General features: G+C 39.1%; 1 protein-coding gene across 1 annotated transcript in view; it reads left to right on the top strand.

The window, feature by feature from the left end:
• cngb1a (cyclic nucleotide gated channel subunit beta 1a) overlaps nucleotides 1-24254 on the top strand; it is a 33614-nt gene extending 9360 nt beyond the window's left edge. Inside the window, 22 exon segments of the mRNA XM_063005030.1 lie at nucleotides 2538-2838; nucleotides 3571-3720; nucleotides 5018-5059; nucleotides 5259-5315; nucleotides 5506-5725; nucleotides 7651-7760; nucleotides 8951-9044; nucleotides 9278-9422; nucleotides 11591-11800; nucleotides 12836-13044; nucleotides 14874-14924; nucleotides 15036-15122; nucleotides 15205-15269; nucleotides 16321-16443; nucleotides 16582-16723; nucleotides 17524-17683; nucleotides 17910-18007; nucleotides 18100-18183; nucleotides 19100-19218; nucleotides 20052-20198; nucleotides 21794-21965; nucleotides 23994-24254. Coding sequence (XP_062861100.1) covers nucleotides 2538-2838; nucleotides 3571-3720; nucleotides 5018-5059; nucleotides 5259-5315; nucleotides 5506-5725; nucleotides 7651-7760; nucleotides 8951-9044; nucleotides 9278-9422; nucleotides 11591-11800; nucleotides 12836-13044; nucleotides 14874-14924; nucleotides 15036-15122; nucleotides 15205-15269; nucleotides 16321-16443; nucleotides 16582-16723; nucleotides 17524-17683; nucleotides 17910-18007; nucleotides 18100-18183; nucleotides 19100-19218; nucleotides 20052-20198; nucleotides 21794-21965; nucleotides 23994-24254 — 3047 coding nt within the window.
• The last annotated feature ends 2492 nt before the right edge of the window (nucleotides 24255-26746 follow it).

The raw sequence follows: 26746 nt of genomic DNA, 5'->3' as shown, positions 1-26746 counted from the left end.
TTGATCCAACATGGCTGTGTCTCTATGCACAAAGCAAGATCTATAAAGACATGAAGAAAATCTCTGTTTAAAGAAACTCTAGTAACCTGCACAGAGCACTGACCTCATTAAACAGCTGAACAGCTTTGGAATGAACTGGAACATCAATTAAGGCTTTCTTAAACATCAGTACCCAGCTATACAAATGCTCTTTTGACTGAATGGGCACAAATTTCCACAGATGTTGTTGTAGCTAAAAATTACATAAAGGTTCATCTATTTTGATAGCATTTTTAAATGGGATGTCCAGCAAGCTTATGTTCAGGTGTCCAAATTCTTTTGGTCATATAGTGTATTTAAATGTTAATTGTGTTTTTACATCAATGTCACCTTAGCTGTTAGGTATCATTTTTCTTATGTACTTTAAAGTCATACATCAACTCTTTAACAGGAGCATATTATCTAGTAACACTAAGGATTTTAAAACATGTCGTTAGATGTATTATATTATAGACGTATTTGTAAACCTTTTCATGGTTGTATTTTTATCAAATTTAGAAAATGTGAGAAAGAATTCAAACTGTTTTCTCTGTAAAATGTGTAAAATACACAAAGTTTTCATTTCTCTTAATTTAAAAGAAGAGGGTTGGTTAATTTATCTCAGAAGAGGGTTGGTTATGTTTCTGTCAGCTCACAGAATACAAATTAGTTTCCTTCACAGTTTTATTTCAAGTAAACACAGTGTTATGTTGAAAATAAGAGGATGGAATATTTGCACCATATTCATGTTTAAAATGCAGTTTGGTCTGGAGGCTGTGTATCTGCTTGGTCCAAACTGACATAATGTGTCATTAAATGCTGCAGTAATGAAGTACTTTTGAAATGTAGAATGTTTTCAGCACACCACTGCAGAGAGCTTGAGCTCAAGTCCCAGTCTCAGCAGCGCTATCAGGGTTCCTCAGTACTGCTGCAGAATTGCTGCCTCTTCGGTTTGATTGAGGCACCTGGAGGAGTGATGTATGATTCACTGGATGCATAAAGTCACTCTCCATATGGAATACGGTTCTCTGGTAGAGATCGCTACTAGTGGGTAGATGACTGTGTGCATGTTAGGGCATGGGGGGGCATGATAGATAAGCAGCTCTCCTTGGTCGGTGCAGGAGTTGTGTACAGTAAGTGGCATAAGGAAACTGAAAATGATTAGACTGGGAGAAAGGTACAAGATGCCCCACACCTAAAATGTCTAACGCCACAGTGTGATGTGAGGTAAACTCATTCACTGACAGATTCTTGTATAAATATTTTTTTAGGTTGCTGAAAATACTTGTTTCAGTTACACCCAGTGCTGTTAGGTGTAGTATCACTTTAAAAATCCAAAATACATTAGTTGATGTGAAATGTAATTGCAAGCCAGACCTCCTTATCAAACAGAAACGTCTGACTTTACATATGCTTTTTTAATGAGCACAAATTCCCACAGATACAACAATATTGTGAAAAGACTTCCTAGGAGAGTGGAGCCTGTTATGGCCACAAGAAGTGGGCAGTTCCGTATTAAAGCTTTAATAGTAACATTTTGGAACTATTTTATCAGTGGTTTTATAATAAAATTACAACAATATCATAGTTAATGAAAATAATAAATGATAATAATAATCTGATTTGTATTCTGTGAGCTGACAGAAACATAACCAACCCTCTTCTGAGATTTAACCTGGTGCCACTTTGTGCAACTTTGTGCCCCCACCCAGAACAAACTGATCCTGGTTTTAAATTAAGAGAAATGAAAACTTTGTGTATTTTACACATTTTACAGAGAAAACAGTTTGAATTCTTTCTCACATTTTCTAAATTTGATAAAAATACAACCATGAAAAGGTTTACAAATACGTCTATAATATAATACATCTAACGACATGTTTTAAAATCCTTAGTGTTACTAGATAATATGCTCCTGTTAAAGAGTTGATGTATGACTTTAAAGTACATAAGAAAAATGATACCTAACAGCTAAGGTGACATTGATGTAAAAACACAATTAACATTTAAATACACTATATGACCAAAATAATTTACATAAGCTTGCTGGACATCCCATTTAAAAATGCTATCAAAATAGATGAACCTTTATGTAATTTTTAGCTACAACAACATCTGTGGAAATTTGTGCCCATTCAGTCAAAATAGCATTTGTATAGCTGGGTACTGATGTTTAAGAAAGCCTTAATTGATGTTCCAGTTCATTCCAAAGCTGTTCAGCTGTTTAATGAGGTCAGTGCTCTGTGCAGGTTACTAGAGTTTCTTTCATAGTTAATGAAAATAATAAATAATAATAATAATCTGTGATAGACTGTCGACCTGTTTGGGGTGTTTCTTGCATTTTGCCCAATGAATGAGACCCATTGTGTCCCTGACCAGAATAAAGTGGGGGTAAAACAGACAATGAATAAATAAATTAATTAATTAATCATAGTGATTTACCACTTTTAATTCTGAGCATATTTTTAATGCCATGTATCATGGAGCTGCCAGTCAGTGTTTGTCCTCTTTTTGCTCAGTTTTCATCCTGCAGGACCATGTGGGCATCGTGCTGAAGGAGAACATGGTAGTAGAACGGGACATGGTGCTGGAGGACGTGGACTCAGACTGGTGTAAGCTGCAGGAGCAGCAGGAGAACCAGAGCCACCCACAGACGGAGACTCGGTGTCGCCCCCTGGTGGAAGTTCTGTCCCACATTGCACCTCACATCTCCACCCTGGAGCAGGAGGATGCTCAGACCCAGACCGAGCGCTGGACTCCTCTTATAGAGAACATCAGACGAGAGGCTCGGGAAGCTGCGTTGGCATCCGTGGAGGAGAGGTACAAATTTGTACTTTTAAAGCAATTTCCTTCTCTCCTAATGTTGTCATGCCAACTACAATAATAATAAAATAAATAAAAACATCCTTATTATAAACGTTTTAATGAACATCATGTTTTCATTACAATGAAAATACTAATTAAATAAAGGCGCTCACATACACAAAGAAGGACACAAAACAAATTTAAACAACCAGTGCATGTAACGACTGGGCTAAATCTGTCAGATGCATGATCCACTCATACCAGCACAACACACACTAACACACCACCAGTCAGTGTCACTGCAGTGCTGAGAATGATCCAACACCCAAATAATACCTAATCTGTAGTGGTCCTGGGAGGTCCTGACCATTGAAGTACAGTATGAAAGGGGGCTAACAAAGCATGCAGAGAAACAGATGGACTACAGTCAGTAATTGTAGAACTACAAAGTGCTTCTATATGTGAGTGAGTGAATGAATATGTGTGTGTGTGTGTGTGTGTGTGTGTGTGTGTGTGTGTGTGTGTGTGTGTGTGTGTGTGTGTGTGTGTGAATGAGTGAGTGAGTGAATATGTGTATGTGAGATTGGGTGAATGAGTGAATGAGTGAGTGAGTGTATGTGTGTATGAATGAGTGAGTGAGTATGTGTGCGTGCGTGCGTGCGTGCATGCGTGTGTGAATGAGTGAGTGAGTGAGTTAATAACCAGGTCCTTAGGCTGATTAATATGTAATGGATGATTTGTGTGCAGGATGCAGCAGGAGCGTTTGGAGGCGGCGAGGTTGGCGGAGGAGTTGGCACGACAGGCTGCTGAGCTGGCAGTCAGACAGCTGGAGGAGGAACACAGTATCATCAGAGCCACTGAACCTGAACCTCCATTCAAACCTGACAACACCGATCAGTAAGTTCAGCACATGCATACATAAATACAAACACTCCCATTCAGCTGAGAGACAAATGGAACCTGGACCTTGTGGAATCCTAATTAAATAACCTTGCACTAGTGTCGGGCGGCACAGTGGCTCAGTGGGTAGCACTGTCGCCTTTAAGCAAGAAGGTTCTGGGTTTGATTCCCAGGTGGAGTGGTCCGGGTCCTTTCTATGTGGACCCGGGGTAGGTGTGGCCTAGTGATTAAGGTACTGGATTAGTAATCAGAAGGTCACTGGTACAAGCCCCACCACTGCCAGGTTGCTGCTGTTGGGCCCTTGAGCGAGGCCCTTAACCCTCAATTGCTCAGAATGTATACTGTAACACTACTGTAAGTCACTTTGGATAAAGGTGTCTGCTAAATGCAGAAAATGTAAATGTGGAGTTTGCATGTTCTCCCCGTGCCTGTGTGGGTTTCCTCTGGGTGCTCTTGTATCCTCCCACAGTCCAAAAACGTACTTTCAGGTTAAACAAAGTCCCCCCAGTTATGAGTGTGTGTATGTGTGGTTGCCCTGTGATGGACTGGCGACCTGTCCGGGGTGTTTCCTGCCTTTCACCCTGTGAGTTTCACCCACTGTGACCCTACACACAGACAATAAATGAATGAATGAATTAATGTAGAACCTGGATCATGCCTTGTGATTCATGCATCACCGCACTACAAATTACAGATCAGTCATCACATCATTGAGCACTTTATTAGGAACACCTAGCTAGTACATACAATCATTAATTTATTTTAGGAGCCACATTTACAAAACAGATTCATGTTGTGGGTATACAATTACTGTTGCTCTGTACACTTTGTCACTTTGTCCATGTATCCTATTTATCGATTAAACAGGACCATTATAGGACACCCACCAACCAGATGTTAGGGTGGTGGACTATTCTCAGCACTGCAATAACAATAACTTGGTGAAAACATAGTAGTGTGTGTTGTTCTGTTATGAGTGTAGCAGGTGCAGCAGTGTTGTTGGTATTTTTACATCCTGTTTAAGCATACTGGACTTTTTATTAGGAACACATAACTTGTTAGCACTGGATGTAGGTGGATAGTTAAAGACACAGTGTGTATTCATCTTCCTCTAGTATTTTATTGGTGGACACAGGACGCTGTTGGCTTTATATTTTTGATTGGAGTATTTTTGTAATTGTAATTATTAAACGTGAGATTATTGAATAAAGTTGGAATTGATGTTGATGATAACATTGTTTCTATTTTGTTTGTGTATATTTGATTTTTCTACATTTGATTTTCTTCTACAAAGACTGTCCAACATTCTGGAGGAAGAGAATGAGGATGATCCAGAGTAAGTCCCACCACTCTCTTGCTTCACTTGATTTTAACCTTCTGCTTCCCTCGCTTTGCACTGGCCGTGCGTGATTAGAGAAGCTTCAGATGGACTTAATGTGGCATGTGTTTTCTGCTTGCTTGTACTTGCTTCCCTTATGGTATGTAGATTTTTTGGGGCTCTAGTTGTGATTTGTTCTCTCTGACTTGTGGTATAGGTTGCAGCCGTTGCGTGAGGACAGTGAGGAAGACAGTGGAGAGACAAGAAACATCGAGTAAGAGCCTTTGACAATAAAAGACGACAAAGTTGTACCCTTATTAACTGTAAGAATCATGCTGATTCAACCAATGTCTCATTAATGTCCACTCGTTCTGTCTAAGCTGGAACTAGCTGTAATATTGTATACATATATATTGTATATCTCCAATAATCCAAGTCATAATCAAAGTCATTTTTCATGTCAGTCTGGTAGATGTGTGTCCCATCGAGGAGCTTCAATCAAACAAAGATCAGATCACAGACCAAAGTCCCAAAAATAAGGAGTCACCAAAACCATCAGCTTTAAAGGAACCAACTTGTGACAGTCAACCTGAGATAGATCGGACCTCACCATCAGGGTCTCCAGTCGTTACCACCCAGCCTGAAACTGCTGCCTCAGGTTCCTCACCTTCTGCAGTTATTCAGGTGAGAATGTGTTAATGTTAATTTTATCCTGCAATTTGTTTTAATGACTGTGGGTTAGTATATGCCCCTTTAAACACCAGACAGTGCAGTCAGCCATATTCCCACTAAGGAGTTTTGTAAAACAATATATGCTTAGTATCTAATAATCAACTACACCGCAATCAGCTTTGCTCCTAAACCCTAACATGTCTAAATGTGCACACAAGCAATAAGATTAATAATAAATTTGTTTATATTAAACAAAAACTTTTAAATAATTGATTCCAGGAGCACCAAACCACAGTTAATTATGGAGATTGGAGCGTCATGATATGATGCTGCTTCTCTGCCAACAATACTGGAGAATTACATGTTTGATTTGCCAAGAAACTTAATCTGGTTATTTTAATAAGACAACAAACTTAAACATAACACTAAAATAAATAAAGACTGCTTTCTGAAAACTGCTGACATAAATACCGTTATTACTTTTTAACACTTTAACTTTACATTTACATTAACTTGGTGAATTAACCGCAATGCTGCAAAAAAACAAGTTATATATCAGCATAAACAACACAAAGCTATAACTGGCAACATCATGAACCAATGTCATTTGCAGTTTGAATATTTTTCTCTCTAAACAAGCCTACAGTGTATTTTAAAGTGAATGAATTCAGTACAGTGCTTTCTTTTTTTATATTTGGTATGTTGTAATGACAGCATACACTTTCTTATCTTTATGTGTTCACATAAATGCTGGATGGTGTTTTGATCAGGTGACTGCGGAGGAAAGTTCATGACATTTAGCATCCTTGATCCTTTTTGGCCTTTAAGTATTTGTTGCAAAGTTTTAAGGTTTGAGATTTGTGATGAAAAACATCCAAAGAAAAGAAACATTTTCACTAGTGGTCTCAGACTTGCCTCCCACTGTATTGATTTGTTCATGTTTAATGGTATAAACTCTAATGACATTATGGGTAAAAGTGAAGTAAATGAATGTAGTAAATGTACAAGCATTTCTGTTTTAAATAACAAAAACAAACGATATCCGTTGAGCAAATGTAACTAGTAATTACTAGGGATGTAACGATAAACTCCATGATGCGATGCGATTCACAATACTGGGTTCACGATATGATTTTTTCCCGATTTTTTAAACAAAATGAAATTGAAGATAAATTATAAATTAAGTTTCCTTTTATTATTTCTCTTTAAAAAAAATTAAATAAAATACGGTATTTGTGCTTATCTTTTATTTATCTAAATAATGAATGCCCTTTTATTTCTGAGGTAGGTACAAACTATGCACAACAATGCTGCACATTTCCTTTTTTGTGTAAAAAAAAACTGAAATGAAATTTTAAAACCAATCCCACATTAACTATATAAATGAATAATACAAATAAAGAAAGTATCCTCACATAAATAAATGTTGCTGTAGTGACGTCAACCAGGCGAGGTAAATAGCGCCAGTGCTCTCTGCTGTTAAAAGTGATTATTGATTCATTATACATGTAAACCGATTTGAATCGTTACACATGTGAATTGATTTTTAACTGTCTTGTGGTGCAGCGTTACATCCCTAGTAATTGCTGTTCTAAAAATTTTCGTTTTGACTAACAAACAATAAATATTTTTATAGGAAGAGAAAGTATCTGAAGAGGAAAATAGAGGTCAGTAGAAATCCCTACCACACTGTAGATGTGGTAAAAGTACATTTGCTGTGGCCCTTTTCTATTAAATGCTGTTAATAGGCAGCGCTAATACTGTACATCATGTTTGATTTTGCTTTGCTTTAGTGAAGTAGCAGCGAGCAAATTCGAATGTTTCTAATAACCTTGCTGTTGCTGTTTTTTGTGATGAAATTCATGTTTTATATAGCTTCAGTGCCACCTTGTCCTTATACTTCTTCTTATGCAATCTTAGAATGTCCCTGTGTGAAGGTGGAGGAGGTCGATGATGGGGCTGTTTCAACTTTACCTCAGATTATTGAACCCCAGGAGCTGAATGGTGTCACCCTGACTGTTCCTGTTCCACTGCTGGACACACATAGGTGAGTCTTACATTAAAACAAGTACGATGAGCAGCTATAGTCTAGAGTCCAACGTTGTCCAGTAGTGATACGAATGAATGGAATCATTTCTTGGATGATTACACATAGTTTGCTTCATCATCGATAGTTCAACACAAGTGTAGAAAATGACAGTCAGCACTGTCCACCAAGTCTGTTCAGCTGCCATGTGTTACTACACAACATAAACAAAAGTATTGGGACACACCTTCTAATAATAATAACTGGAACATCAACTGAGGCTTTCTTGACCAACATCAGTGCCCAGTCATAAAAATGCTCTTTTGACTCTATGGGCACAAATTCCCACAGTCTTCTGGCTGTTGTTATAACTGGAATGATAGATGTCACTCTGTTTTAATAGCACTTGTTTTTAAAATGTAATGTCTAACAAACTCAGGTGTCCAAATACTTTTGGCCATATAGTGTAGTTTTGTGCCTCACTGTGCCTCACTGCTATGGTAACTCAATGTTAAGGTTGGTAATCATGTGGTAAATCGAATGATTTAATTGGCTAGTACCATTTAATATACAGTAGTTTCTAATATAATCAAGTTAATGAATTTATGACAAATTTTATCAAGGCTAAATATATTCCGCTAGCACACCAGCACCGAGATTCTGAACTCCTCGGTTCGAAACTCGGTGTTGCCACCGGTCGGCTGGGTGCCATCTGGCGGGGATAATTGGCAGTGCCTGCAGCAGATACTAATTGGCCAGCGCATTTGCAGGGTGTGGGCCGGACTATGTGTGGGTGGGATCTTCATGTGTTGTGTAAGGACCCTGATTGGCGGAGAAGATACCTGTGCAGAATGCAGGGGCAAGAAGATAAGGGCTGTGTACGTGTCGGAAGAGGGGTGTACAGCGACGTGCTCTCCTCGGATGCAATCTGGTATCTCTCAGCAGCGGAAGACAAATTGAGTGAGCTAAAAAAGGAAGGAAAATGGGGAGAAATTGCACAAAAAAAAGTTTAATCATCATTTGGATCAAGATTTTAATATTACATCTTTATATTTTTATCTTTACTGTCTGGCCTACAACAGCAAAGCTGTGCACACTGAGTGAGTGTTTAAATCTTCTAAATTTTCTACAGTAGTGTAGGTGAATAGAATAAAAAGTGTTTTGGTTGTCTTTACTTTTTATCTAGCGAGGTTGTTTATCTGTCAATCCAGGAACATAACCCAGGAGGAAGAAGCTGGAGAGGGTGAAATGAAGAAGGAATCTTTACCAGTTCAGCATGGTCTCCTTACTGTGGAGGAAGAGTAAGTCTCGAAAGGCACTGAGGTCACATTATGCTAACACTGTAAACAATCAGTGCAGTTTTTGTGCTGGTAATTGCTGTTTACCGTTGTTGGCAGCTGGTGCAGCAGTAACACTTCCAGTTAATTCTCTTATTTAGAAGGATCGAGGGTTTATATACACATTTTCCTTTTTAAAAATTGACATTGATACAAATTTCATATCTTGCTAACATGCATTTTTTTGGCAGGGATTCTGAGCGACCCGTCTCAGCTACCAGTCAGACAAGTGTCGTGGTGAACGAGCGGCTGCAGGAGCTGATAAAAGTGTTTAAGCAACGAACTGAACGAACAAGAGAGAAGCTAGTTGACCCAGATGAGTCTGAAGAGGAAAGTCCTTCAGCATGTAGGACCATATGTGTTTAATTCACACATAATTTATACACAAACACTACATGACCAAAGGTGTGTGTTATTAAGTTTAAGTGTTTAATCCACACCCATTGCTAACCAGTGTATAACATTTGAACGTGGTGTGATGAGCTTGGTGGGAACTCCAGTGGACTGCACAGAGCCCTGACCTTAACTCCTTTGGGATGAATTGGAACAGACACTATATGGCCAAAAGTATTTGGCATTTGGACACCTGCCCATGAGCTTGTTGGATTTCTCATTTAAAAAACAAATGGTATTAAAATAGAGTGACCTTGATGTGATATTTTCAGCTAGAACAGCAGCCGCTATTCTGAGAAGGCTGACAAGACTTCGAAGTACAGTGGGGGAAATAAGTATTTGATCCCCTGCTGATTTTGTAAGTTTACCCCCTTACAAAGACTTGAACAGTCTATAATTTTTATGGAAGGTTTATTTTAACAGAGAGAGACAGAATATCAACAAAAAATCCAGAAAAAAAGATTAAATAAAAGTTATAAATTAATTTGTATTTAATTAAGGGAAATAAGTATTTGATCCCCTACCAACAAGCAAGAATTCTGACCCCCACAGACCGGTTATGTGCCCATGAGGCACACAAATTAGTCCTGTCCCTGTATAAAAGACTCCTGTCACAGAATCAGTTTCTTCCGTTCAAATCTCTCGACCACCATGGGCAAGACCAAAGAGCTATCAAAGGACGTCAGGGACAAGATTGTAGACCTGCACAAGGCTGGAATGGGCTACAAGACCATCAGCAAGAAGCTTGGTGAGAAAGAGACCACTGTTGGTGCGATCATTCGAAAATGGAAGAAATACAAGATCACAGTCAATCACCCTCACTCTGGAGCTCCATGCAAGATCTCACCTGGTGGGGTAAGAATGATTCTGAGAAAGGTGAGGTCAGTCCAGAATTACACGGGAGGAGCTTGTCAATGATCTCAAGGGAGCTGGGAGCAGAGAAATGCTGGATATGACCCCAAGAACACCATCGACGAAACACGGCGAGTGGAGTTGATGCCAAAGAGCTAAATTTTGGTCTCATCTGACCATATCACATTCTCCCAAGCTTTCTCTGAATCATTCAGGTGTTCATTGGCAAACTTCAGACGGGCCTGTACATGAGCCTTCTTGAGCAAAGGGACTTTGCGGGCACTGCAGGATCTCAATCCATTACGGCGAAGTGTGTTACTAATGGTTTTCTTGGTGACTGTGCTCCCAGCTCCCTTGAGATCATTGACAAGCTCCTCCCGTGTAATTCTGGACTGACCTCACCTTTCTCAGAATCATTCTTACCCCACCAGGTGAGATCTTGCATGGAGCTCCAGAGTGAGGGTGATTGACTGTGATCTTGAATTTCTTCCATTTTCGAATGATCGCACCAACAGTGGTCTCTTTCTCACCAAGCTTCTTGCTGATGGTCTTGTAGCCCATTCCAGCCTTGTGCAGGTCTACAATCTTGTCCCTGACGTCCTTTGATAGCTCTTTGGTCTTGCCCATGGTGGTCGAGAGATTTGAACGGAAGAAACTGATTCTGTGACAGGAGTCTTTTATACAGGGACAGGACTAATTTGTGTGCCTCATGGGCACATAACCGGTCTGTGGGGGTCAGAATTCTTGCTGGTTGGTAGGGGATCAAATACTTATTTCCCTTAATTAAATACAAATTAATTTATAACTTTTATTTAATGTTTTTTTCCTGGATTTTTTGTTGATATTCTGTCTCTCTCTGTTAAAATAAACCTTCCATAAAAATTAGGGGGTAAACTTACAAAATCAGCAGGGGATCAAATACTTATTTCCCCCACTGTATGTCTGCAGGAATTTGTGCCCATTCAGTCAAAAGAGCATTTGTATAACTGGGCATTTATGTTGGTCAAAAAGCCTCAATTAATGTTCCAGTTCATCCCACAGACACATACTGAAATGTGGTAATTGTGGTAAACGTTTTCAGAAGAATGGAGCCATTTTTAGCTCAAGAGCTAACTCCATAATAATGTCCACGGTTTCAGAATACACTGTGTAACAAACTCATGGCTACATACTTTTGGTTATAGTAAACAGTTAAAGTGAACAGAGGCTAAAATGTACCAATAAGGGATTATAAGATTTAAAAGGCCTTTTGTCAATTACATTTTGTAGCACCTGCCAAAACAGCTGCCGCTCCTCCCCCTCCACCCCTTCCACCACCTGAAGAGCAGAAAGATGTTCCAGCTGATGAGGACATCGAAGACGAGCAGTATCTAGAGTTCATGGGCTATCAAGTCAGAGTGCCCAAGCTACCGCCGATACCAGACTGGCTAAGAGCCATTATAGAGTACCGGTTCCCTTCCAGCATTGACCCTTATACTGGTGAGATACTGCGCACTGATAATCACACGCTGTAACACACCAGTCCTTAATGGTAATGCTAGCCAGTTGGCTAACATAACATTAATTGTTAATCATTTTCATTGTTATTGCTAGCCGGTTACCATAAACTAAATCATTTTTGTTGAGCTTTGTTAATATTTTGTTCCTTCTGTGCCGATACAGTCAAGTTGGCTAACTTGATTGGAAATAAGAGACAACCAGAATAGATAGCTTTTCAGAATAGTTTAGTCTGTTGAAATGTTCCTAAAGTAGGTGTTTAACCTTCAAGGCTTAGCACATATTTTAGAAATGTTAGAACAGACCCATTAAAACATCCTTCCATTAATACAGTGCCTAGGCTGCAAAAAGCATTTACTAAAAATAAATAGATAAATAAAATAGCAGGTGCTCTGGTGGCACAGTGGTAAATTACGCTAGCCCACTACTACTGGGATCCAGGGTTTTCATCCCCAACAGTGTTATCTGGCATCTACATGCAGACATGATTGGCTATGTCTGGCAAAGGCCCCGTAATGGATTGGTATCATGTATGGAGTTTGCTAGTGCATTGCGCCCAGTGATTTCAGAGAAGCCAGACCCATCTTGACCCTGACCAGGATAAAGTGTTGGTAAAACATGAAAAAGAAATAAAAAATGAATAAAATACATCCACGTTCCCATCTGACAGAATAGTTAAATTATTATTATAATAATTATTATTAATATTAAGGTTATTATATTATATTTATTTTTTATATTTATTGTAATAATAAAAATATAAATAATATTAATAATAATAATAATAATTTTAACAATATGAGCTTTATTTTACTTTTTTTAAGTCTTAACTGAATTGTAAAATTTCCCAGGCACTCTTTAAAATGTTGTAGAAAGCCTGTTCAGAAGAGATATGATCTACTACACTGAGAATCAGAAGAAATGTACCAGAAACAGATAAGAGTTGAATAAATTGAAGGAAAAACACCATTGATGATTCTCACAGCTTTGTATCTGTCTTTGTTTTACTCCTGGCAGATATAATCTATGTGGTCTGGCTGTTTTTTGTGATGTGTGCGTGGAACTATAACGTGTGGCTGATCCCGGTGCGCTGGGCGTTCCCATACCAAACCCCTGAGAACATCCACCTGTGGCTACTAGCCGACTATCTGTGTGATACCATCTACATTCTGGATATTCTGGTCATGCAGCCCAGACTGCAGTTTGTCCGTGGAGGGGATATAGTGGTGCGTAGAGTAATGTTTAGAGTACACTCGCTTCTAGTTTTAACTGTTTTCAGTGGCTGCCTAAATCTGTGTCCCAAATACCACACCATCTATTATATAATGAGCTCAAGTGGATCTTCAGAAAACCCCTTTCTGATTCTTTTTTTATTTTTTTATTTATATTTATGTATTTTCTCCCCTTTTTCTCCCTTTTTAGCACGGCCAATTGCCTGATTGCATCATACTTCCTCTCCACCAATGCCAATCCCTGCTCTGATTGAGGAGAACAAAGCTAACCCACGCCCCCTCCGACACGTGGGCAGCATGCCGTTTACATCTTATCACCTACACTTTGACGAGTGCAGCACTGTGTACGGAGAGACACACCCTGAGAGCACTCTTTTCTCATCTCTGTGCAGGCGCCATCAATCAGCCAGCAGATCCCGCCCATATCTGAACAACAGGCCAATCGTTGTTCATGTGGCTGCTCAGCCTAGCCGGCAGGCAGAGCTGAGATTCGATACGATGTATTCGAGATCCCAGCTCTGGTTGCAGCGTGTGTGGTTACCGCTGCGCTACCTGAGCGGCCTAATCTTTTTAATTACTTTTTTTTATCACACTTTTGGAGTGTTGTTTGAGACACAGCCCTTCAACTTATCAAGTTACAGTCTGCCTTCTGCTTTATTTGTACCATAATCCACTGGTTTTATATATTACACTTGTTTACATTTACATTTTCAGCATTTAGCAGATGCTTTTTATCCAGAGTGACTTACAGCAGACTTACAGTTTACAATCTAAGCAACTAAGGGTCAAGTGCCTTGCTCATGGGCCCATCAGTGTCAAGCTGGCAAGTAATCAGCAACCCTCTGATTACTAGCTCGGTACCTTAACCACTAGGCTAGAGCTGCCCTACTTTACACTTAAATCCCAAAAGAGCTGGGACAATATGAAAAACGTTAATAGAAACAGACGCACACTAAGCCCTCCTCACACTCATGCAAGCACCTTGACCAGCCAGCAGAGGTCACAGTAGAGGCAGCGAGACAGTTGTGCCTGTTTGACACTCAGCCAGGTTTACCGCATCAATGCGATTAGAACTCCAGAGCTTGAGCTCCTAGCGTTGGTTTGTCAACACATTAAATCAAAATAAGTATTTGTAATCATTCCACAAACTTCACAGTCTTATATTGCCCCTGTCTAATGTTGCAAATAAACATTCATCACAGTTTTAATTCTTGGCTTTTTCATATCTTTAGAGACTTTTCATCATAAATTGATTGTATAGTGTGATCCACTGTATAATCACAAAATAAAGATTGCAATAAAGTTAATGTGCATTTAACAACAATTCTGTGTTTTGCTGGGCACTAGGTTCAATGAAGATCATTTGTGCAGAACAAACATTACATTAAATCCATTAGTTCGGGCGGCACGGTGGCTAAATGGGTATCATTGTCACCTCACAGCAAGAAGGTCCTGTGTTCGATCCCCAGGTGGGGTGGTCCAGGTCCTTTCTGTGTGGAGTTTCCATGTTCTCCCCATGTCTGCGTGGGTTTCCTACGGGTGCTCCGGTTTCCTCCCACAGTCCAAAGACATGCAAGTGAAGTGAATTGGAGATAAAAAATTGTCCATGACTGTGTTTGATATAACCTTGTGAACTGATGAATCTTGTGTAATGAGTAACTACCGTTCCTGTCATGAATAGAACCAAAGTGTAAAACATGACGTTAAAATCCTAATAAACAAAACAAATCCATTAGTTCACATAAAATTTATCTTTTTGGTAAACTGTTAATCAACAAATAACATCGCTTGATCATCTCTGCATTTATTAATTTACGTTTCAGTGCGACAAGAAGGACATGAGAGAACATTACATGAAAACCGAGCGCTTTAAGGTGAGCTTGAGTAAGACATCTAACTGTAAAACATGTTGTTAGCAAAGATTCAGTAGTCTTTGTACAAACACAATCCTTGTTTAGCCTTTAATTGTTGTTGGGCTGTTTCAGATGGATGTGATTAGTTTGTTTCCTTTGGACGTCCTCTACTTTTTCACAGGAGTCAAATCCATTCTACGTTTTCCACGTATACTGAAGGTAAAACTTCAAATACACATGACATTTCATTCTGATAGACTTAGGAATTGTATATTAATGAAGTATTTTTACCTCTGGTCAGTACATGGCTTTCTTTGAATTTAATGATCGTCTGGAAGCTGTGATGAAAAAAGCCTACATTTACAGGTAAGCATAGAAATTAGAAACGTTAGCATTTCTAAAGACATCTTCAGAATAAATGGACATTAATCTCATTTAATTCAGAAACAAAAAGTATGTCACACTAAATTGAATTTATCCGTATCTAATTAGAATTGACCTAGATATTTAATTATACGCATTTAAAAATGACCCCACTCCACCACAGCACCTGACTAGACTAATGGCACTACTAAGTCTGAAATGTGGTTCTCTATGGTGGTATGGTACCTGGTCAGATGCATAACAGGGACGAGAAAAAAAATCCTGCTGCTGCAAAAGCAACTCCTGCTATCTGTCTGAGGTGCTGACACAAGTGGCAAAGGAATACATGGAATACATGGTCCACTGCTGTTTTTGTATGAATCTGGCAGTGGAAAGAAGCATTCAGTAGCTTTCCATGTGTCCGAGGAGGCATTTGCTAGGCTGCAGCCCACCCTGGAAGGAGGGGGTGCCAGAGTACAGAGTAAAATTAATATAGACAAATTGGGTCAATGCAACAAGGGCGGAAAATTATTTGTTCTGATCAAGGTCTCTGGAAACACCCTGGCAGGGTATTAATTCTTTGCAAGGTGTATTTATTTATTTAATCACAATATACTGAAGTTTATTGACAGTACCCACTCTACCTGCTGCACTACCACTACGGCATTAAAACAGTAAGGTGAAATAATTGGCTGTCCAATTACCTTCATTTTAGTTATACATGCACCTGCCATAACAAGCTTTCTCAAATATGAGGGCAGTGGTTAAGGTACTGTTCTAGTAATTACTAGTAAACTGTTGGGAGCCTGAGCAAGGTCTTTAACCATTAATTGCTCAAATTGTATTTAGTCATAATTGTAAATCGCTTTGGATAAAAGCACTAAATGCCACAAATGTAAATGAAGGAATTTTTGGGGGTTATTTTTTAATTCTGCTCTTGGATGTTTAAATATATATGTGTTTTGCTTTTAAACTAAAGTGGATGGCCAGGGCTGATGGACAGCAGCTGCTACTTACACTTATGCGTCCTTGTTCCCATTTCCTCCTCTGTCAGGGTGATTCGGACCAGTGCGTACTTGCTCTACTCTTTGCATTGTAATGCATGTCTGTTCTACTGGGGCTCTGATTATGAAGGTCTTGGTTCCACTAAATGGGTCTACGATGGCAGAGGAAACAGGTGACCCCAATCCTACCCAATAAAGCATATTTTTTACTGAAAGTCTACATTGTGTTGTTATGTAAATACCATGCGTAACAACTCTCTGTGTGTGTGTGTGTGTGTGTGTGTGTGTGTGTGTTGGCTCTTCTGATGCAGTTATATCCGATGCTACTACTTTGCCGTAAAGACTCTGATCACTATCGGAGGTCTGCCAGATCCCACAACAGTGTTTGAAATTGTCTTTCAGCTAGTCAATTACTTTGTTGGAGTCTTTGCATTCTCGATCATGATTGGTCAGGTAGGTGACCAGTTACTGAAGCTGAATATACTGTATAAGCTTTGTCACATTCTGTAACAGTAGACTTAGTTGCTGCATCCCTCAAGGACACCAGATTATTTGTGCCTCATGTTTACTGAAACAAAAAGTCCTATTTCTTTATTTACTTTTAGTTAGGGTTAGGTAATATTTTCTTTTTAAGAAAATACATCAGAAAAACAATAGACATTAAGCTTTATGTTTTTTAAAGAACATTGGCCATGTTGCATTGTATTTGCTAACAGTGCATCTCTAAGACATTGAGCTTCAAATACACCCATGTGGATGTCAAGACGTTTTGATAGCTAGATCATTTACATCTGAGAGCATTTACCCCAATATGTAATTTACCCGTAATCACTTACAGCATGTTGGTTTTCATTCCTTATGACACATGACCATGCTGTTTACACTAAAATCAGACCCTACAATCTGCATGCTGCATATAATGTATATCTAATCTATTTCATATATTCAGTACACACTATATTACACCTGAGCATGGTGCCCTTATTGCACCAGTAAAGCCTTTACTTCTGTCTAAAGGCTTTCCACAATATTTGTGGAGTGCATCTGTGTAAATTCGTGCCCATTCAGTTACAAAAAGCAACTGAGGGGTCAGGCACTACTGTTGTGTGAGAACAGTCTAGGAGTAACCAAACTCTTTACAGACAAAAGTGATAAAAGGTGAGGTTTATATGTGTGTTTGACTCTGTGTGTTTGACTCTGTGTGTTTGACTCTGTGTGTGTGTGTGTGTGTGTGTGTGTGTGTGTGTGTGTAGATGAGAGATGTAGTCGGTGCTGCCACTGCAGGTCAAGCTTACTACAGATCATGTGTGGACAGCACAGTAAAGTACATGACCTCCTACCATATTCCCCGTGAGATTCAAAATCGAGTGAAGACGTGGTACGACTATACGTGGCAGTCGCAAGGCATGCTGGGTAAGTTAAGCCATAACCATACTGACTTGTGAGAGGAAACAAGTATTTAACTACTTACATATGGTACTTAAACTTTACATAATGTATTTTGACTGTACTTATAAAAGTATATTTATATAAGTGTAAACATTTGTGTGTTTAATGAATAGGTGGCGTAAGTATGCGAGTTGAGTATGAATAATGTAATTAAAATGGCATCTAGTGATTAGTATCTTTGTTTGTACAGACGAGCAGGAGTTGCTCATCCAGCTTCCTGATAAGATGCGCTTAGATATTGCGGTGGATGTGAACTATTCCATTGTCAGCAAAGTGGCCCTCTTTCAAGTAAGTCACTGGAACATTAATATACAGAATATTTTAAATATTAATATTATGTAACTGGTTTATTTTGAGTTCTGACTTGCTTTTGTTCTCAGGGGTGTGACAGACAGATGATATTTGACATGTTAAAGAGATTAAAGTCTGTGGTTTATCTACCAGGAGATTATGTGTGTAAGAAGGTATGTGACTCTGATAACATACACTTTATTGCCAAATTGTAATTTCTGCTGTTTCAGTCATAAACGTTGCTAACCTGTGTATAAAATTAATTTTATATAATAAATAATACGCTTCCATGTCTCAGCATGATTGCTCACCTGTGTACAAAACTGAGGTCCAATAAGACATGGTTTGATGAGTTTGATGAGAAACTCCACTGAGCTGGAAAGAGCCCTGACCTCACAAATGCTGTTTGACTGAATGGGCATAAATTCCCATGTACACCCTCCAAGATCTTGTGGAAAGCCATTCCAAATGCGCTGCTATTTAGATACATACTATTTACAAATTTACATTTACATTCACAGCAAGAAGGTCCTGGGTTCGATACCCAGGTTTGCCGGTCTGGGTCCTTTCTGTGTGCATGTTCTCCCTGTGTCTATGTGGGTTTCCTCCGGGAGCTCTGGTTTCCTTCCACGGTACAAAGACATGCAATTGAGGTGAACTGGAGATACAAAATTGTCCATGACTGTGTTTGATATTAAACTTATGAACTGATGATTCTTGTGTAATGAGTAACTATAGTTTCTGTCAGGAATGTAACCAAAGTGTAAAACATGACGTTACAATCCTAATAAATAAACTTACATTTAGCAGATAGTTTAGCCATCAAGGGTTAAGGGTCTTGCTCAAAGGCCAAACAGTGACAACTTGGTGGTGGTGGGGCTTGAACCCACAACTTTCCGAGTATTAGTCCCTAAGCGATGAGCAACCAATGCTTATAGCCACAGAGGGGGTGCTGCTTCACATGAATGCCAATGTATAGGCCAAATGTCTTTAATGCACTATTGTTATCCGAACTTAAGAGTTAAAGTGATAAATTTTTACATTTTGCTCTTTAATGTTTCTGATGTGACTCCTGCCTCCATTTATCAGGGTGAGATTGGAAGAGAGATGTACATCATCAAAGCTGGAGAGGTTCAGGTAGTCGGTGGCCCTGACGGCAAAACTGTTTTTGTGACTCTCAGAGCTGGATCTGTGTTTGGAGAAATCAGGTGAGTGTTTCTTCTCCTGCTGGACCTGCTGAATACATGAACATAAAGTGTGGAGGTCGAATATAAGGCTGATGTAGAATATAACTGCTTGAAATTGACATTTTAATCTTTCTTCAAGATGTTCAGTAGAGCTGAGGTCAGAGCTCTGTGTAGGCTTTGTGCTAGAACAGGAAAGGACGTTCCCCAACATGCTGTCACCAAGTTGAAAGCATTTGGGTGTGGTTAAAACACAGGAACTCAGTCATTTGAAGTGCCCACAAACTATTGGGCACATAATGTATGCTACTGTACAAAGTACCCGGCATTTTAAGGTCACTAAATGTTTGTACTAGCACTTAGAGAATCCCATCATTAAACTGAAGTTTAGTGTTTGTTCTGTTAGTGTTGGAGTTCAGAACTGTATTTATTTTTGAGCTGAATTTGTAGCTAAGCTAAATGATTTTAGAAATCCTGGAAAATATCTGTACATCTATATAAAGAAGACATTATCTATCATTTTTATGTGAACACTGTGAATGATTCCTTTTGGCTGCTTCTATAAGGAGTCTCCACAGCGAATCATTCACCAGATGCACTTCCTGGCACAACCATATTATTTGCCAGGGCTTGAGACTGGCAGTAAGAGTGCACTGTTATGTGTTCCCCATATGGCTATACGTTCATGTAATGTAGCTCTTACCATTACGCCACACCAGCTCACTATAAACAGTGGATGTTTGATGAAGCTAATTGCCATGTTTTGGCTTTTTAATTTTTTTTGCTTGCATCATCTTATAGCTAAAGAAAAACAATGCTTAGGAATTAATTTCAGTGAAGTGCATTTTCTCCAACAGCTTGCTTGCAGGGGGCGGAGGAAACAGGCGCACGGCTAACGTCGTGACACATGGTTTTGCTAATCTTTTTATCCTGGATAAGAAGGACCTTGCTGAGATCCTGGTGCACTACCCAGAGTCCCAAAAACTACTCCGTAAAAAGGCCAAGTAAGAGCAGATAACCTTGGACTGTGACTACAAATGTCATGAATTACAACTCACTCTCACACACACACTCTCTCACTTTCTCTCTCTTTCACACACACACACACACTGCTTATACCTACCACAGTAACAGTGTGCTCAGTGATTTTGTTGTACAGAAGTAATTGGGATTATGTAAAAGGTAAAGCTAGTCACATCTGAGTCTCATGATTTGAATTTGCTGCCCATCTGTGGAAGCATTTTAATTCAAATCAGTGTGTGTGTGTGTGTGTGTGACTAATTTTACTTTTAAGTCTCTGATTTTTCATGTACCAATTTTTCCATTCCACTGTTGTTAAGTCACGTGTCAAACTCAGTGTGCCAAATCCAGCCCGTCACGTCATTTTATGTGGCCAGTGAGAGCTTAAAAGACGTATGATTGTCTTAAAATACACTGTAAAATCATACATAAACTGCATCTCCCACTATGCATTTCAGTGGCCAGTGATAGCTCAGTGGTTAAGGTACTGGACTAGTAAACAGAAGGTTGCCGGTTCAAGACCCGCTACCATCAAGTTGCCACTGTTGGGTCCCTGAGCAAGGCCCTTAACCCTCAGTTGCTCATTGTGTGTGTAAGTCGCTTTGGATAAAAGCGTCTGCTAAATGCTAAAAATGTAAATGCATACCGATTTTGTGACCCGCAAAGTGACCGCATCCCGCCACTAGATGGCAGTGTTTCCACATCAGCGTTTAACTGTGTGTTAAACAAGTGATGTTGAGAAATAATTACAAATATTTCAAAAATGTACAAGAGGAGAAAATTGAAGCAGAAGGAGGAAATTGAATGAAAGATGGGAAAGTGAATACAAGTTTGTGCTTCAAGAAGAACCGGTACATTATGAGGCCGTGTCTGTGGTAAAGTAGTACAATATAAATGTAGATATACATTATAAATATACAGTAAAAATTTGGCATTTTGACACCAAACACAGAATTTAGCCTCCAAGAAAACAACAAATTGTCCAAGACTTAAAAGGCAAACTGCAATCACAGCAGGATACGTTACAATCGGCCCATTGAGGGCCACTGTAATGCAGATATGGCCCTCGTTGAAAATGACTTTGACACACCTGTGTTAAGTGAAAGACTTCTGCCCAGATGTGCAGCTTTAGTCCTGAACATCCATAGCACTGTTTCTTTTGTTTCGGTTTTGGTAAACTGAGGTCAGGAGTTGAGCTTGGAACTTTATTGTTGTCCTCTAATAGTGGACATTTTGAAAAATAACATTATATACAAAATCACTCAATACTAGCTTGTTACCTGACCAGTGGTTATAAGTATGTTGGCTGCATTTAACAACAACCTTTGGCTAATGATGTTCAAATTAAAAACACATTTATATTGAGATTAAATGATAAAGACTCTGACTATCAGTAAATAGTTAAATGTTAACCCTAACCCTAATGCACATGGTTTTGAAATGGGATGTCCAACAAGATCATGGTCAAGTGTCCACATATCTTTGTCCACTCAGTGTGCATCACTTAGGCTTGAATCTCACTGCCAGTGTGTGGAACGCAATATACACACATGCTTTTTTGTATGATTGTATTCCTTAGAACAATGTTAACGAAGGATAAGAAGCCTGAAGAAAAGGGTACAGCGAAGGAACCGGCGATCATAGCTCGCCCAGAGACGCCCAAACTCTTCAAGACCGCACTGGGAGTGGGTAAAGGAGAAACATTCTCCAAGCTGAAGGAAACTTACAAAGACACTGGAGCCACACTTGAGGTGCTTCATTTATTTATGTTAAGGGTCAAATATTTACCACTGCAGTGTAGAATATTTCACTCTGGTTTTCTTAACAATAAAATGCAGAAGGCGAATTGGCTGCTTTAAATTTCCCCTAGGTGTAAGTGAGTGAACGAGAGTGTGTAAGGCTTGTGATACATTGTCATCTTGATCTTTGCATAAATATTATGTCCAAAAGTATGTGGCCACCCCTTTATAATTATTGAGTGCAAGTGTTTCAACCATACCAACTGCTAGGAGTGAAAAAAAAGAATTATATTAAATGAATTATATGATTTCAACTGTATGGCAACAATTTTGGAAAAGCCCTGTTTTTGTTCTAGCATGATTGTGCCTCGTTCACAAATTGTGGTCCATAAAAATATGAGTTGGAGGTGTGGAGGAACCCCAGTGACCTGCACAGAGTTCTGACCTCAACCCCACTAACAGCTTTAAGATTAATTAAATAATTGATTGTGAGTAGGGATGTCCCGATCCGATCTCACAGATCGGGATCGGGGCCAATCAAGGCATTTTTAACTGATCGGAAATCGATCATAACCCGATCTTTTGTTTTACGTCAGCATGTCCGCTGTCCAACAGCGGTGTAATGTCTGTAATGCGAGCGTTACACGAGGCGGTGGGAGCAGAGCTGCGTTCATTACTGTAGAATTTTACTATTTATATGGTTTGTGAGTCGAGGATCACTCCGGTTTACAAAATAATAACTTTTAATCCGAGTATGAAAACTTCAGGACCATAACATACAGCTTTTACAAGTTTACGTGTTACAAGACTGAACGACATCTCAGTATCAAGCTCTCTGATTGGCTTAGTTATGTAACCGAGCGTCATAGTGATGCACTCGCTTAATAAAGAAATAAATACACGATATATTCACAAATTGTCGGGAGCAAAACACTTTATTAACTTCTTCTGTTCCGAATAGCGGACAGCCAGAGCCGAGCACGCTATCCCATGCACTATGGAAGCCCCAAAGGGTCAAAACACACTCACTTTGCGTAGACCCGTCCATCAAACCATTGTCACAATACAAGAACTGGCTTTCCTTCATAACAAAAGAGTGACTTTCCATTTTATTTTGGTATTCAGGTTTTACTGTAATGCTGTTAAGTAACTTATTTGTTTTTTTATATTCAAGTTAAGCTGCTACACCACTTGTGAGTGGAGATTTTTGTTCATTTTTAGTGTATCACTGCATTAAACAGAATTATGTTCTTTGAATATAAAGTTCAAAGTGAAACTGTAATTATCTCACTTCATTTTTACTACAATGCTGCACTAGGTTTGTTTACTTTTATTTTGTAAAAGAACATTACTGACCGGGCCAGTGGGGCCAGCGCCCAGGGGCCCTTGAGGTCAGGGGGCCCTGGGGGGGCCCTGGCCCAAAACATTTTGCGATGCCTATCAACATTTATGATACAATATATTTTTATTTCCTCCATTTTAAGGATCCTCTGACTATTAGGGACTTTGACCCCAGGGCCTCTTGTGGGCCCTAGCCATGCTTTTGGGCCTTAGCCATGCTTTTGGGCCCCTTATGAAAATGGATGAGGCGTTGTGGCACTGCTCTGACTTCGACTTCTGGCTATTAGGGGTCCTAGGAAAGAGGGGGGCATATTTTTAGAGGGCCCTGGTTATGAGAGCCCCTACCAGGGGGCCCTAGAGAAGAGCAGGGCATACCATTAGAGGGCCCTTGATCACGAGGGCCCCTGCTATGGGGCCCTTGACTTCCATAGAAGTCGTTTACCATGGCTCCTTGACTTTCTAGGGACCTACAAATTGCCAGGCAAGCTACCATATTTCATAACAGACGTTTTGTTGCAAATATGCGATTCAGGCCCTTACTTAATGTTTCTGAATTTGTATTGTTTCAAAATTATTATGTTCAATTTCTCTTGAGCGCAGAGACACAACTCTTTGCCCAGGGGCCCAGACTATCCTTAATCCGTCCTTGCCTTTGGCCATATAGTTTCTATATGATAACTTTCTGTTTCTGATTCTCAGCCCTCCGCCAGCTCCTCCACCACGGTTGCACCCATGCCACCTCCTTCACCTGTTCATAGCCGCTCACCTGTCCCATGTCCTCTGCCACAGGATGACGATGACATGGTGGCAAAGACCACAGACAGTACGTTGATCATCCGCATGACCCCACAGCATCATGGAGAGGAGATGTTAAGTGTTGAAATGGAGGCTGAGGAAGAACTGGGTGAGGAAAAGTAAGAAAAGTCTGAGAAGACTGAGCAGGAAAAGGAGGTTAAGTAAGAGAAAGTGAAGCTGGGACATGAGGCTGAACATACCGGGGTCTGATCATTACTGTTTTATTGCTTTAGGAAAAGTAAATAAAATTCAGCAGAATTCAGATCCAGAATCTATGTTCTCCCAATTTTAGGAAGGTGGGGTTTGGACACCATAATCATTTACCATGTTATATAAACAAACTCAACAGACTCAATGCCCAGTATAAGATTTACACATGATTCAATCCTAAATCTACAAATTTGTGATTTCATTCTGGTTCTGCAAGCCTAATAAATTCAATTTTTTACATTTAAACCATTGAGACACTTGGGTGGCTCAAATCTCTTGAGTTTTAAATTCCAGCGTTGCTATCAACCGGCTGGGCACCTACAAACACCTGATTGGCTGTTTGTCAGTAGAAAATGGGAAAATGGTTGACATGGCCTTGATCATGGGTGGGGGTGGCAGCAGCAACAATAGAGAGAGATAGGCTCTCACTGGACCTGATAGGACTGGGTGAAAAATTAATAAATAATAAAATCAGTTAGTTGTTAGCAAGGTAAGGTAAATGACCCCTCTACACAACAACAATGACAACGAAAACACAAACATGAAATACTTTTAAACTTTCTACTCAATCTAATCAGCTTCCTGACCCATATAGCTACATTTTATTTAATTTTTAGCAGTCAGGTTGAATAATATTGTATTAAATCTTAGTTGGTACACTGCAATAGTAAGCACTTCTGCTATTATTATCAGCTATTTATCAACGTAATGAACCGTCCCTTTAAAGGTCAACACATCAGAGCAAGTTTATTGGTTTAGATATGAATTAGTGTGTTAAAGTTCAACACATTTTCTCTCAGACAAATGTTATTTACTGACTTTTATCTAAGGAACATGCATACTAAACTTGCAAACATAGCAATGTTGGTATTGCATAAAACATGTTGTTAGGGTGAATTTGGCTGCTGTTAAATATAACAAAGGGAACAAAAGGTTGTTTTCTCAGCCACTTTCAGATTATTAGATAGTGTGTGACTTATGACACTAGGTAATGGTTTTATTTATTTATTTATTAGGATTTTAACATCATGTTTTACACACTTTGGTTCCATTTATGACAGAAACGGTATTTACTTGTAACCCAAGATTCATTAGTTCAAAAGTTTCTTAATGTCAAACACAGTCTTGGACAATTTTGTATCTCCAATTTACCTCACTTGAACATCTTTGGACTGTGGGAGAAAACTGGAGCTCCCGGAGAAAACCCACACAGACATGGGGAGAACATTCAAACTCCACACAGAAGGGACCCGGACCGCCCCACCTGGGGATCAAACCCAGGACCTTCTTGCTGTGAAGCCTGTGTGCCGCCCCGACTCCGGTTTTAAAATAAAACATGCGACAGTCTTATGGTCAAGTGTCCACATACTTTTGGCCATATAATAAACCCTAAAGCCCTGCAAGAATTCCAGCATTTCAAAGAAAGTTAGTTGCTCAACATGAAAATGTTTTGATGGTGCACTGTTTCAGTGGCTTGTCAGGCTATTTTACATTTCAGTGAGGGGCGGGTTAAATATTTAGCTGGTTTACCTTATGCATTGTAGCAGTAAAAGGCAAGAGAATATTACACATTATATTTACTATTTTATTTATACTATTTTATTCTGTATTTTACCTTTTTTGGTAGTTTTTTTTAATCTATATTTTATTTTTATCTCATCTCTGTTTAACTCCTTTCAAAGCTTTAGAGAACCCGGCTCATAATACAGCACTTTCTAAAGATTACTAACTAATACATCTGAATAAACTGTGAATACATGGAATGTGTAATTTTATTGTGTACTTGGTTCTGCTATTATTAAAGTTAGTTTGCAAAGACAAAATGTTGTCATGTACATGTTCATTCAGATGTGCTTCATTTCCTACAGTAAAGTGCACCAAATTAGCTGCAGATCTCTGTTATGTTCTACACTAAGTAAAGCAGACATGTAGTGTGTTGGAATCAATTTGTAATTTGACATTAATTTCAGCATTAATTAAAATGATTTGTTTCTTTTCTTCTAGTTATAGATTTCATATTCATTCATATTCATTATCTTTGTTTTGACCCACATGAGAGACTCAATCAACCACAGTCCAATTAGAAAATGTATGATTGCAAAATTTTATCAAGCCGAGTTGATTTACATTTTCATGGTCTTTTCCGTAGGGACTACAGAAGTGCTTTCATAGTGAACATTACCTCACTCTACAGTAGTTTAAGTAGACAATAGTATAAGAATAAAAATCTGCTCAAACCCTGTTAGAACCAAAATGTTTTTTTGCAAGAAATAAATAAGAGCATTAGTAAGTACTGTACATGTCAGCTTAGATGTGTCTTTTGAAGACTTCGAGAGACTTTACATTATAGGACCCTTACCAAAACCCCCAGAATATTGTGTATAATTAATGTCTGTGTAATTTACTGCCACATTTTGACGTACACAAACTCATACAGATTATCAAAA

The sequence above is a fragment of the Trichomycterus rosablanca genome, chromosome 11 (genome assembly GCF_030014385.1).
Source record: "Trichomycterus rosablanca isolate fTriRos1 chromosome 11, fTriRos1.hap1, whole genome shotgun sequence".
NCBI lineage: Eukaryota > Metazoa > Chordata > Actinopteri > Siluriformes > Trichomycteridae > Trichomycterus > Trichomycterus rosablanca.
Note: the sequence above shows the minus strand (reverse complement) of the source record. Positions and strands in the feature narration are given on the sequence as shown.